Below are 15,143 nucleotides of genomic sequence, written 5' to 3'. Positions count from 1 at the left end.
CGACTAACGATAATTTTTCTAATTTTATAGACAAAAGACTGCATTTTTACTACATGACCCCCCCTGACTTGAAAGCTGCATTCGCCCCTGTCCGGTTATGTAACTCACAAAATCAAAAATTTGAAACAAATTATAAAGCAATATCATGGAGGCCGCAGGAGTCCCGCTAAAAGCAGTAAATTTTTATTATTCCAAAAATTACTTATCCGCTTTAGCCACGAAAAGATCCCTTATATTTAAAATTTTCGGACAACGAAAAACTCTTCATGAAACAATATTTACCATTAAGGGTGAAAACAAAAAAAACAAAAATAATATTTCTTGAACGGCTCAGGATACACAATCGACTAAAGTCTAGGAATATTTCAGACTTTAACATCGTATACTTTTTCTCGCAATACTACCCCATATGGAGGCGCAGAAAGGTTTAAACTTTGACCAAGGAAACATGACAGTATTTAAACACCCTGTACAAATTGTTAGTATCGTTTTGCCGCTTATCTTGTAGCTTAAATTTTGTTCAAAAATAGAGCTACGATTCAATCAAAATAGTTCCAATCGGATTAACAACCGAGGAAATATTCCTAGTTAGACGTCAAGAAATATTTAAGCAATTAATTATTTTAGTTTGAAACCAAGAAAAACTGATTATCCCTTTCTCGATTAGTACAATAATTAGCTTTAATACACAGGTAAATGCCAAGTTGCATCGAACGAAACAGTCGAGTAATGGGCAGAGTGTCGTCCGGACGATGGTAAAAGTGAGCATTTCCAAATTCGATACGATTAAACTTTTACTACGACCGAAATCAATGAACCCTCGTACGCTAATGGAGTAAAAGTGGATTTTAGAAATGAGCCAAGGTCTACGGCAAAACCCCGAATTCCTAGACCAGTTCGATTTTGAACGTTTTAATAGTAAAACACGAGTGAGTACATTTGCAGACCTTGCGCCGCTCTAGATACCAACGTGTCCGCCGATCAGATAAATGAAAAACACGCTGAAGTAAAAGTAAAAAACGTATTCTCGATTTCAGCTTTACAATAGAACCTGACTGTGCAGCAGGAATTCTACAAACACCTTTCAAATATGAATGAGAACGTGGTGGTGTCGTTTTGCCCGAGTAGTTCTTGACCCCGAAGACTTAAGAGCTGTGTAACCTTCATGTTCTAAACGAACACTCATAATTGACCCATCAACAGTTTCTCAAGCATTCATGTTTCTTCATCTCAGCTAAAAGACTTATTATCGATTCATTATCTCGTTTTTTCAAAAATAGTTTTTTTTGAAGAAATTTGACCATCAATATAAGGAGCCAGACATTCTTTCTTAATAAAACTTAATTTTAAAGCCGAATTTTTGAAATTTTGTTGAAAGTTAATTTTGATTTCTTTTCCTGACTGCGTGTAATTGTTATTATATTCTTATCCTTCCTGGGTCTCAGTCAAAGTGTGCAGTAAACATTTTGAATATCGTTTATTTCATTACATTTCGACGAGACAACAGCGCCACCATCAGATTTAAAATTTACACAAACTACAAACACCAATTCACAATTAAAACATGTACAAAAATTATAATTTATAAAGCGTTACAACAATCATCAGTTCTTGGGTGAAAAAATCTTTCCTTTTGGGAGAGCAGAACATTTGAAAAACTTACCTCATAACTGGTAAACATTTCAAGGTTTCAATAAGGCAAAGAACCTAAAAGAACGTAATGTTTACCAATTATAAGGTAAGTTTTTCAAATGTTTTGCTCTCCCAAAAGGAAGGATTTTTTCCCTCAAGAACTGATACAATATACAATACATAAATTATAGTTTTTGTACATGTTTTAATTATGAATTGGTGTTTGTAGTTAGTGTAAATTTTAAATCTGATGATGGCGCTGTTGTCTCGCCGAAACGTAATGAAATAAACGATATTCAATCTTTTTACTTCACGCTTTGACTGAGACCCGGGAAGGATAAGAATATAATTTAAAAGTTAACCATTTCTCTATGAAGTCGTTCTTCACAACTATGTGGCAGAAATGTGTGTCAACTATTCTAAAATAATTTAAAAAATAGTCAATTATTAATCTTAATAAAGAGAGATTAGGATCAATTAAGGCTAATACATCATAAAAACTTGCAATAAAAACGCAATCAATGCTGCTGTGATCAATAAGAAGTAGTCGCTGCTTTCCATCAACTTGTAAAACTTCCATTAAATCCTGCAATTAATTAGCAAGGAAAGACCAAGCGGCAGAATGGCAAATGAAATACAAAAGAGCATGTTTATGTTCATTAGTTCGTAACCTACATGGGAATCGTACATAAACAATTAAAAATTCACACCTAATAACTGTTCTAGTAAATTAATTCGATTTCCATCATAGATCGGATTCGAACAGTCGGGTGTTGGCTTTGCGAATAATATTTTCCTCGAAACATGATAAATTACCGAGTTTGATTGTTAATTGGTTTAATTGCATTCACTAGTTAGCGATGTCTTAATTTGGCCTATGGGCTATTTGTGATTTGTTAACTAACTACCTGTTAAGCTAATTGGGCGAGCAAATTACTCTGCCAGATGAGAATACAGAGCTTTGATCATTGAATCGGCTCTGTTGTAAACCACGATTGTTAAATTAACAGTATTACTGTTTTCCGACTTTTATAATAAGCCCACATCGAGCTTTTTTTTATCTTAACTAATTTTATTCACGACTCACTATGAAAGGTCTCTAAATGTAATTATTTTCCAGGGAGTAATAGAGAAAATTATGCTTCTTAGTGCATGCAGTGGATAAAAATATATCACAGTCGTAAATAATTTTGAATATCCTATGTAGGTTGCCATTTAAGTGTTTTCTTTTAAATACCGATAGCAACTATGACTTCGAACCGTAACGAGTTACTAAAATAAACAAAAATGTACCTTTCTTTAGCACGTTATTTCAAATTAAAATTAATATCGCGTCACTTTCTTTGTCGGCTAAAAACTGATGTTTTGACGAAACAATCGAGTTCATCCGTTTTGGGCAAGTGGTGAATTATTGAGTGTCTTGAGGCACAAAAACTACCAGAACATGTTATTCCTTCCTGCTCTATTTTGGGTTCTTTGTAAAATATTTGAAGTTTTTGCGAAAAAAGCAATTTCCGTTTCCTTGCTATTTAATCATTTCAGACATTAACTGCAAATGTCGTTATAAACGATAGTGTTCTTTTTCAATAAATTAATTTGCAAGCGTTTTATAATTTTTAGCTGGCCGACCATGTCTTAGGCCAGGTTTTTGCTTGGAAGCGTTTTCGTCCGAGTTGTGTTCATCAGAAATCTCACGAAAAGAAGAAATGAGTTTTTGACAAAATATAGCCCTAACGTAGGAACAAATCGCAGAAAATTTTATTAAAATCCATCTTAGCGTTTACCCGTTATTACAAAAAACTTAATGTAACTTTTCTTAATGTAAAAAGTTAATGAATACCTCAAATTGTCAGTTAGCAAGAGAACAGAAATATTTTTTGCGCAAAAACTATGAATGCTACGATATTTTCCAAAGAGGACAAAAATGTCAAAAGACGACTATTGCATCACTTGAAAAAAAATCAGTTGATTCCAACGACCAAATAAAAAGTTCTCGTAATTTTTGTAGCAAGACACTTGAATCTTACATAGGAACAAATTCCCAGCGAGTTTCATTAAAATAAATCAACTCATTATATAGATTTTTCAAAAACATTTTTTTCTCAATAAAAGTTATGCAGATCCCTTATTTATTACTATTCAACCCAAAGTTCCATTTAAATGAAATATCCTGCGTATTGTTATGCTGTTAGCGTCTACGATCAAAATAAATGTGTGTTTCATTAATTAAAGTTTATCTTACTTAAAGCTTAGGGTTTATGAGCTATTTGAAGTTTTGTAAAAATGAAAACATTTTTTGAAGATTATAAATTCTCAACATCCATTTCGAGTTTTCAATCCAAATTCTACCTTGCGGTTCAGTGACAAATTAACAAAAATAAGACTAAAACATTCAGTGTGCCCCAAAATCATCTTGAAACAATTGCACGTTCTGAACGCTAATAGCTTAATTTAAATGAAATCTTCTCAGGTTTTTCGTCTATTTTCAGGTTTGACGCGCTGAATATGGCATAATATTTACAATAAAAGTGGAAGAAAAATGTTCAAAAATGAATGAATTTCTGCAATGATCGCGAATGCCGAAGTTTTTTGCTCATCCAGCGATCTTACTGCTTAATTTCGATGTTTCTAAAGCGTTTGCAAATATCACAGGCATTTTAAACAGATTTTTTATTTAAACAAAAAATCTTGGTTCGATATCTAATGGTAAAGCGTTATTTTGAAGAATCAACTATGTAGAATTGAACAAACTTAATGGGAATGGTCAGTTTTCAGTCAACTTTTCATATTATTGGAAAACTGCAGTAATTACGTTTTCGAGGAATTGTATTGTGGGAGCCCAAATCATCAGATTTGACCGCACTGGACTTTAATGCTACCAAACCGACAAACAGTTCTAGTTCTAGACATAGTTCTATACAGGGTGTTCGGAAAATGCGTTACGAAATTTCTAAGGGTGATTCTACATGGTAAAATATTGGTAGTAGGTCATGCAACAAATATTGGAAATCTGAATATTTTGCGAGTTTTAACTCATCAAAACATTTTTTTATTTTTATTTTTGAGCTATTCTGAACATTTCTTCTCGGATAAAATTGAAAATCGGCACAGAGTTTTACCATAGTGCTCTCTAATTTTCTGATGAAAAATTATTTTTCAACTTTGCCACTATATGGCAATTTATCTGAAATCCAAATTTAATTTTTTGCATATCTTTTTTCGCCCCCTAAGTATGGCAAAAAGCGACATGTTATTTTAAAGATTAGAAAATACTAGGTAAAAAATGCGCTATTCACAGGACTCGAAAAACCTCTTCGTTTGGGAACACATCGACATTTTTTATCACTCTCAACCCCAGTGTTCTTGGATTTAATTGCAATCGCAGCAATTCAAGTCGTGTGGTTTTAAAATGTACCAAATTTGACAATTTATAGTAATTATTTTATTACTGTTCAATTTAGACCAAAATTTTGTGCTGCTAAAAGACTAAATTTTTGTGCTAATTTGAATATTCTAGATCGATTTTAATTTAGTGGTTTTAAAGCACAAAAAATTAGTCTAAATTGAAGAGTAATACAATAACTCCTATAAATTGTCAAATTTGGCACATTTTAAAACGAGACGACTTGATTTGCTGGGATTGCAATTAAATCCAAGGTGACTGGGTTTGAGAGTGATAAAAAAAAATGTCGATTTGCTCCCAAACGAAGAGGTTTTTCGAGTCGTGTGAAGAGCACATTTTCTGTCTAGTATTTTCTAATGTTTAAAACCGCACATTCCTTTTTGCGATATTTACCGTTTCAAAAAAGCTATGCGGAAAATGAAATTTGGATTACAGGTAAAGTGTCATCTAGTGGCAAAGTATAAAATCAATTTTTTATCAGAAAGTTAGAGATTATTATGATAGAAATTTGCACCGACTTTCAATTTGATCCGTGAAGAAATGTTCAGAATAAGTCAAAAATAAAAAGAAACAAATTAGATTTCGAATTTTTGTTACATGACTTTCTACCATTATTTTATCATGTGAAATCACCCTTAAAAATTTCCTGACGCATGTTTCGAACACGCTGTATATCTTCGAGTAAGGCTTAATATTCATATCAACAGTATCCGCTCAAATCCAAAATTGGAACTGGAATTAAACAGCATGCTTTTACCGGCATTCGTTAGTTATTAAATAACATTATTCATATATCAAGTATTCATATTATCAGGTCTTATTGTATTCTGATTCCACTGTTTCGTTAGTATGGCTTAAGTCAGCTTCTATAAAATTAAACCTATATTTGCAAAGATAATTGGGAAAATCCGGCTCGAAGGACCAAATTATGTGGAACATGCATAAGAAAATGGATGAACTATACAGGCTGTAAATCAGAGAAACTTGAAAATTGGACATTATACGAGGCAAGCGATCTAAAATATTTCCAACATGACCACACTTCCCGGTTATACAGGAAGTAGATATCAACTTGCTGATTTCAAATAGAACGCCCTGTATATTATTATATTTTTGAACTCTATTCCAAATTCTCAATATATTTCAGGTATAATATCCTATTCCTAAGTCTAACCGTTTTTGACATATATATTTGAAATTTTATATAAAAAATGAGCAAATAATGACACTAGAGAAGTTATTAATTTTCGCTACAAGCAATTACGTGTTATTTGATTTGAACAATAGTCCTTGTTGAAAAGGGCTTACTTTAATAGAATTTTCACAAAATTTTTATAACTGTTGATACAAAATGTTAAAAAATAAGTTTCAAAATGACCATGAGAAAACCGCCCAAAATCAATTTTTTAAATAAAAACCTTTGATTTTGGCAATTTGGCATTGTTTAGTATTAACAATAATAATTGTTTAGTATTAACAAATATGTATGTTAATTTCATATGGCTATTTTGCTGCGGATTTCTAATGCAGCCACTGATAATCAATAGTGCTAAATTATTAGGCCACTTTGTTATTTATTTTCAAAGACATTCCGACAATTTTATTTCCATCATATTGGGCATTGACACTGATTGAACTACGCGGAATGCGACTTACGGTTTTCGATTAAAATTCTCGAAATCCGATTGGTCAATGCGGCGAGTTTTGCATATTAAAGAGGCCATAAAGCGAGCACGTTCTTGAAGAAGAGGCTTCGCGAATGAAGATAAAGACCGGTCTTGGAATTTTCATTATAGACGTCATTTTCGCGTATATCAGCTTGTTGGTTTGTTTTCCTTTTAACGTCTGACCACGAAGTCGCTGGCAATGCGAGCTGTTTTGCAACCAGCAACCTGCAGGCAACGTAACATAATAACGAAAACCGCTTTATTTATCTAATAACAATAATAATGCCCGAACCAGTACCACAATTCTGATTGTAGACTAATTAATAGTTGTATCGGTACCCGGCGTTTTTCTGGGCGTAATGGTTGCCAAATGAACAACGAGCCGTAAATCGCGCACCTGTATCAATCGGCTAGGTACCATTTACTTGTAGTACCTATTTAACACCGGAAAATGCAATTAATTCCATACATGAAAGTCAAGAGCAAGGCGCCAATTAATTTCCTGTTATTTCTTCATTTCTTCACATATCGCCGTACAATGGGTGCCTCCTGGTGGTTCGCCGCTACCATTAAACCATTGTCTGTAAAACTTATGATTTTTCAATGCCTTTTTGTTCGCGCTTCATTGGCCTGCACTCATTTTAATTGAGATATTATTGTTGATCACGGGGCATTTCATTAAGAGTTAGTACTCACGTACAGGGTGCGCCAACGATAGAGTAAAGTAAGTTCAGGCTTAAGCAGAATTATGTGTTTAAAAGTATAAAATATTTTTGAATTTTTATGTAAGCTCAAAGCAAAATTTTGAACTTTATTCTGGAACAAAAAATCGAAAATTGGACTTAGTGGGGTTTTGCCCACACCATCTTAAGAACAGTATTGGGTTCGCCCCGTATCACGCTTCTGAAAGTTAAACGGGTTTTATATCGGAACGGACCTAATGATTGCATCGAAAGGTTTATCCAACTCAACCAAATAAAGTCTAGGCAAAACCGGGCGGATTTTGAGTATACGTCTATTAAGTAGTACCTACTGAAAGATTAACAAAAATGAGGAATCGATTAGTAAAGTAGTAACTAATGTAAAGAGAATTGAACGCCCGTTAAAACGATGTGCCTGTTCTAAGGGGTTGAAACAGGGCGGCTAAAAATATTAATTCTAAGTGTCCCCCTTTCGAATAAAATTGACGGGTCTTTGATTAAAAATCTATTTTAAATTCACTTTGATGACCACTTATAGGCATCCCAAATACAAAAAACTATCAAGAAAATTGTTAGTGGAAAATAAGGGTAGTTTTCCGGGAAAATGTACATACTTGAAAACTGGTCGTCTCCTAAACTGCGAAAACATAATGCTTAATTCACACCGAAAATTACATGCTTTTACAAGTTTTCATGTAGATTAAATAATTTAAGTGCGAGAAAAAAACTAAATAATAAAGAATCGGTTCGCCGCAAATCGAAAAAAAAAGTTTTTAACCCATAAACTTATGTGCTTAAATCTGGTTTTTTCTTAAAGTTGGAACTCCAAAAACGCTTTCCACCTGGTTCTTGAATGGTATTAATTTATTTTTCAAAAAAATGACTTGCCTAAAATTATTTGACGTTATATTTGACCTGTTATACAGGGTGATTCACGGTCGATGGCGTATTAGACGTTTAAGGAGAATGCGATGCCCGATCTATCTGAAAGTTTGTACAACGAAGTCTTCGGATATGCTCTATCGGCTTAAATTGTTTTCAGCAATGCGAGGGTGCCGCTTATACCGAAAAGTACAAATAACTATGATATTTTAAATGATACACCGTGTATATTAATACACGGTTAGAGTGTCTATATATATGTTATATCGAATCCACAACGAAGGTCACCTCTAAATAGGCCACTACGCAACCAATCTACAACATTGTTGCAACAAAGACGCCTTGTCTATGCAACCTCAGCAAAACATCATCCAGCCGTGATCCCACGATCCTAACCCATCGCCTAGCCAGGATCTTCGTCAGTAAATAATTCAGTTAACAAAGAAATATTCTATTCGCATACAATGTATCAAGAAAAGTAATACCTTTTACACACGAATATTTGTTTATCGCTGACCAGTCATTTTATTGTATAAAAAGGCAGACCGGTTTAGTACGATCGTTCAGAATTTTAATAGACATACAGTAACAGTCGTAATTCTTGATCCATTATTAATTAAATTTGTATAATAATAAAAAGATTGTGAAAAGTGAATAAAAAAATAGTTTTTAAAAACATTATATTTGAATCACAAATATAACATATATATTATTATTTTTGCATAACGATCCCTATACTTCCAGATAGAGATAAAAACTGCTCCAATTACATTTTTTCAAATAGAACATCCTGTATATTAGTTCAAATACGGGGAAGACCGTTAAATTCCCGGTGAAACGGTATATCATGTTTCTATACCTAAAGTGTGAAATTTCCGAAATAAATGGACATTTTTGCAAAAATTCGATTATGTCGACGTATTTATTAAAATAGCCATGAAATGTCATAATTGTTGAAGATTTTGCAATTCTTCATAAAGTTCTTAAAGAAAATCTCATTTTTGTGAACTTGTACGGATACATTGCATGCTTGATCAGGATCCTTTGAATGGGCTAACCCCAAATCATCTGCGGCACTTCGAATAGAAGCTTGAGGATATGCAGGGAAGTACGCTAAAACATTTACAATGCTGTCTTCATCAGAAGTTACAGGTTTTAGTAAGTTCGGTTCAGCTTTTAGTTTGGTGCCATAATTAAAGAAATTGTGTTTTATTTGCACAAACTTCTTTGCACTCATTTGCTTTAAATTTGGAAACTTTTCGTTGAATTTTCTGCATGTCTTTGCAACAATTTGGTCACATTGTCCATGAAGAAGAAGCAGTTTCATTAAAACTTCGTTTGAATTTGTTTATGAGTCTGAATTGAAGTTGAACTGAATGGTTGCTCTCCATTTTGTGAATAACTAAGTCTAAACTGCATTAAAAAGTGTATAAAAGCTTTCTCTATTACTTTGCTTAATTTGACAACAGGTTTGAAGAATTTCAAATGTTTAACTATTATGACATTTCATGGCTATTTTGATAAATACGTCGGCATAATCGAATTTTTGCAAGAATGTCCATTTATTTTGGAAATTTTTGAAATTTGACGTATTAGGTATAGAAACATGATATATCGTTTCACAGGGAGTTTAACCGTCTTCCCCGTATTTGAACTAATATACAGGATGTTCTATTGGAAAAAATGTAATTGGAGCAGTTTTTATCTCTATCCGAAAGCTCAGTATTTTCAAGACATCCTGTATAATTTGGAACAAACGCCGGCAACAAATTTTAAATTTACAGGGATCGAAATCGCGTTGTAATACAAGATTACTTGGGGCTACGTTTAGATTAAAAATAATGCATTTTATTAAATATTTCGGAAACCGCTTTAGATCGATATAGGAATCGTTATGCAGAAATAATAAGATCTATATCGCTAATCCAACCGTGCAATAATATACAGGGTGTCTCTTTTAAAATTGCAAAGTTGTATGTACGTTTTGGTATAAGCGGCAACCTCGCAGTGTTGAAAATATTTTAGGCCGATAGAGCATATCCGGTGACTTCGTTATACAAATTTGTAGATAGATCGTGCATCGCGTTCTCCTTAAACGTCTAATACGCCATTGAACGTGAATCACCTTGTATAATACCACCAATTTTGATCCCATTCCAACAGTGTCTCTCCAAGTCCAACAAAAATTTTACTTTAAACGTCCGTCTCGTATCAAAATTGGCGTGTTTTTCTTTTCATAACCGACCATCGGCTCCGAAAATAAAATATATTTCAATACTTTCTTTTAACTTGTAACACCCTTTCGTGTAAACCAAATTACATCATTCAATACTGCTGATGTTTGCTGATCAAACGTGGATGCATTTAATAATTATTTAGGACATACTGTATATCTGCAGAATAGTTGCGGTGATAAAATTCCGTTCAAGGACCGCATGCAGTCCATTAAGATGTAGTTGCTAAGAAAGTGAATTAACTATATTTCTGTCTGAAAAATGGTGGAATAATGATGATGATTTCAGCTGCTTGTGATCACGTTTCATATATTGATTGCGGAATCACGTTTCTTCATCTGCTTGCAATCAAGAACGTTACTTATTACTGCTGGAGCTGGTTAATTGAGGATTTAGCAAAAAAATTTTTCCACTATGTTTTTGACATTTTTTTTCATTTCTAGGCGGTGAATTGGGTAAGTGCTGCCGAACTGCTTGGATTTATCAAAGCCCCACACCGAGCAACAAGTGAGTGCAATGTTATCAAAGAAAACAATACAACGAACTAGTTTCTCTTCTTCCGTTATTATTACAGCTGACAGTTTTCTAATTAACACCACGACAAAGACTGATCGAAATCCGTTTTACCTCTCCGTAAGAACTTTCCTCGCCTTTACTAAGTAAGCTAATTAGGAGCCAATCAATTAGTGAAGGGCTCGAAGCAACGAACGACAACAAAGTAATGCCGGGTACTTTTTCAAGTACCCGAAGGAAGTTGCTAAAAAACATTTGCCTGAACCAATAGAAAGTCGTTCTTATACAGCCAACTAATGATATTCGATTTGATTACTGTCCTGACCTCTCTAGGAAGTAAGTTAACACTTGTCGTACCCAATTTACCAGAACGGCTGTACCGTCACACCCAGGGGTTAAACTTTGCAGAGAAAGTACCGCGATTTATTATCTTCTCCCATAACTTTATCTTGGTTGCTCAAGAAGATCATACTGGTTCCAGTGGCGTGCCAAGCCACCCTTCTCCTATTCGAGCCCATTAATAAAGCAATCAAGAGGTAACTAACCTCGAACGCCATTCAATTATGAAGCGGCAAAAACAGTGATACAATCACGTAAGCACGATAAGTAAGAAAAACTTCGAAAAAGCAATTGTTGATTGTTGTCTGTCGGTGGGTTCGAGAACATTCAATCTATAGAGGCGTAAAAACGAACGGGAATTTGATCAATTTGATTAGCGTGCACGTAGAAATCTGCAGAATTGTAAATAGTACCTGTAGAGGTGAAGTTATTAAGGTGGCCACTATGTCGGCCAGATTTGGTATTGACGGATTTTTTCTCACATCACCAGCTGGCCGATATTTTCATTACTTTACATACAGCTAATTAATATGTATATTAAAAGATACAAAAAAACCCGAGCATAATTAACGCTTATTTAAATACAATCAATAAAATATGGGTCAGCACTTCATCTAATATGCGTATCTCTTCACTTCGAGGAAACTGGACCAATGCAATTTCGAATTATTAGTGTGGAACGCTTTACATCATTGTAGTCTAATCAATAAGCGAACAATTGTTTATAACAAATTTAATCGGCATGCTTTGAAAGTGTCTCCATTGCGTCGCACTTTTCCCGTTTTAATCGTTCAGTTTTTTTTAATTGGAACAGGAAAACGGCATTTAAATGTAATAAACAAATCTGGCCCATCATGTTTGGTTCACACAGAATCGGAATCCTTTGCATAAGAGCCAGATAGATATCTTGTCGACTCACAATTATGGGAAATAATTACAAGTGGAAAAAAGATGTTTTGTAGTCGAAATTTGCTTCGGCTAGATCAGATAAGGTCAGCTTTTACTTTTTTTGTGAAAACGAACGTATTTGATTCAGTTTTTCCGCCGAAATATGTTAGATATCAATCAGGAGATTAAGCAAGAAGAAGTGTTAGTATCTAATTCTGTTTAGTGAATTTTGAAAAAATTCAGAAGTTGCGCAATTTTTATTTTGTATTTTAAAAAAGACCTAAGTGCGAAATATATTAACCAAAAAATTTCAGACAGACATATTTGATATGGATCAAAAGACGTTAGAAACTGAAATTATAATTTTTCAAACTGGTTTAATTTTACAGACTAGAAAACTTATATGTGAATATTGATTGTTCATACTTCAAGCTAAGGAAGACTAAGCAACGTTCTGCCTTGACTCATTTCCATACTGAAAACTATTATTTTTATCCCGATATACATACACCTAATTATGATTCCTTGGTTAGAAACATGCAAATTCCGATGCCCAAAATCAGTATTCCTTCTAATATTAAAACAACAAAGTAAATTGTAAATCTGTCTTTATTTGTAGCTACTTACAATGAATAAAATAAACTCTTTTCTACAAGTTATTTTTATTTTTTTTATTGTAAGCCTGTTTGTATTACCGTTGCTGTTCAGTGAGCTATTGATAGATTTGTAGAAAGCAAGTCATATTATTCTTTCATGATTTTCTTTTCCAGGCCCAAAAAAAACGGGAAAGCATTTTTATATTTGCTAATAACTATATCCGTGCCCAAACATCCCTTCAATATTTTTTAACAGCAAACAATTTTCCAGATTTATTTGTTGTCGCTCATCTTTAAAAATGTGGGTAATTTATTTCTTTGTTGGTTTTGGACAATTCTTTAACTTTTCTATGGATCTTAAAACTTTGGTTTTTGACTTGGGGGTTCCACAATCTTATCACACTTTTGTTAGGCGTAGTTTCCCTTTGCTTTCGTGACCTTAGCGCATATTACTCGTTGTGATTCTTTGTATTATAGCTATTGTTGTTTATTTTTTCCTTTCAGTTTTCTTCCTTTATCCATACGGTTTATTTTATTTTTCGAGTTTTGTTGGATATTCATTTTTTCGTTTCGATACTTATATTGATTTCGTCACACGTTTGCTTCTAGTAGTTTTGCAATCGTTTTCCTGATCGTTGCGCAAAGCACTTGTTTCGATTCATTGCAATGTTGTTTATTTTTACTTTTACTTTTCTTTTTTTATTCATAAGAGAAACAATTTTATTGGATATCCATTCTTTCTTTTCTGTAATAAGTATTATCTTTTTAATATACCTATTAACATTTCCTAAGTCCGCAGTTTATTTTGAATAAAATTGCAAACAACTTAGAGTTTCTCTGCAAAACTCATTTATGTTACTACTTATGGATGCTGATATATTTTTATTCCTTTCTTGCAACACTTCAAAAAAGTCTTCCCACATTGAATTATGCGAAATAATGTGTTTTTTCTCTCTATTGATTATTCCTCAATATATTGTTCCGCAAAAGAAGAGCTTTTTCATCCCCCATGTTTTTTAAACACTGAAAGACCTGAGCTACATTTCTTGTTTTCTGCTATTGATGTTTTCGTTTACTGCTTATTTATTTCGCTGTGTGTGTTTAACTATAATTAACTCTCATTTTTCCGCTCATATTTCTCCTCTTCTACTGAAGAAGATCCATATTCCAAAACATACTTATCCGACTGAATTCCCATGTGACACCAAATGCGAGCCGCATCAAAAGTAAACGCATTTCGTTTCATCATTGGTGTGTTTTCTATTTGAAAAAAAATGAATGTTATTAGCACACAAACAAACCGGCAATTAGCAAATATTTGCGCACTTTCTGTTAATAGATTTTACGTAACGCCAACAATCAAAGTAGTACCCGCAGGCTGGGTAAAAGGTTCTGATCATTTTTTTCTCTCAATCATTGTCTCTTCACGAAATTAGAATGTTTTCGCTTTCGCTCTCCATTGTTTACACGGAAAAGCAATTTGGGGTGGTCTTTAGACCTGGAGGGCATTTGTAATGGTCAATTACTATATCATCGATGAATGACTGTTGGAAGCTGGAATTTGGCAATCACCAATTTTTATTTTAAAATTGTTGGTGTACAATAGGAAAATAAAGTCAAATTAAGAAGATAGTTTTAGATGTAGGCTAAACTCACTATCAACTAGCCAACCACAACCAATTGCGCATCTGTTAAGCCATCTACTTTTGCAAGACCTTATTTTGGCTCTAAGGTTTCCTTAGAACCTTCTGAACACGTTTAGGTTATTTTGCGCCTAATAATGTATTTATTTACCATTTTTTATATTACTTTATTTTATTTTTTGCTTAATTTTTTTGATATTTGCGAACAATATGTAAAAAAATGATAAGGAAGTTAGTTTCATTAAAACATTTTATCCATTCTTTTTTTCCAAGGGGAATTGTGAACAAACAAATGCAGGTTTTGTGACAATGAAAATTCAGATCAATTAAGGGAAGATTCTACTAAAATTTCCGCGCAAAGTAAACGTCTGAGCAGGAATGATATGAAACCAAAAACATCTTCACTTTTTAACGGATCAACGTTGAAAATCAACGGAAGAAAATAACAATTTTCTCATCGCCGATTTTGACCAAGTTAATACGAGCTTATAACGTCAAATTAATAAATTGTCAAATATTTCGTCTATTAATATTTCCGTCTGAATATGACACAACTTCTTTTCCACCGTCTGATGTAACTTTTTGTCATGATTTGATAGAGAATTTTATTCGCTTTAAAATGATTGGATCTGCCATTTGAAATTA

The 15,143-nt window shown here is 33.3% G+C and overlaps 1 protein-coding gene across 1 annotated transcript in view; it reads left to right on the top strand.

Annotated features, from left to right (window-relative positions):
• LOC109539565 overlaps positions 1-15,143 on the top strand; it is a 74,644-nt gene that overhangs the window by 15,441 nt on the left and 44,060 nt on the right. Inside the window, exon 2 of the mRNA XM_019907388.2 lies at positions 10,963-10,974. Within this exon, the coding sequence (XP_019762947.1) occupies positions 10,963-10,974 (12 nt within the window). The remainder of the gene's footprint in view (positions 1-10,962; positions 10,975-15,143) is intronic.

Source organism: Dendroctonus ponderosae, unplaced genomic scaffold, assembly GCF_020466585.1.
Source record: "Dendroctonus ponderosae isolate FM_Combo_2020 unplaced genomic scaffold, Dpon_F_20191213v2 Dpon_F_20191213_5, whole genome shotgun sequence".
Lineage (NCBI taxonomy): Eukaryota > Metazoa > Arthropoda > Insecta > Coleoptera > Curculionidae > Dendroctonus > Dendroctonus ponderosae.
The sequence above is the reverse complement of the archived record's forward strand: the minus strand, read 5'-3'. Positions and strand labels throughout refer to the sequence as shown.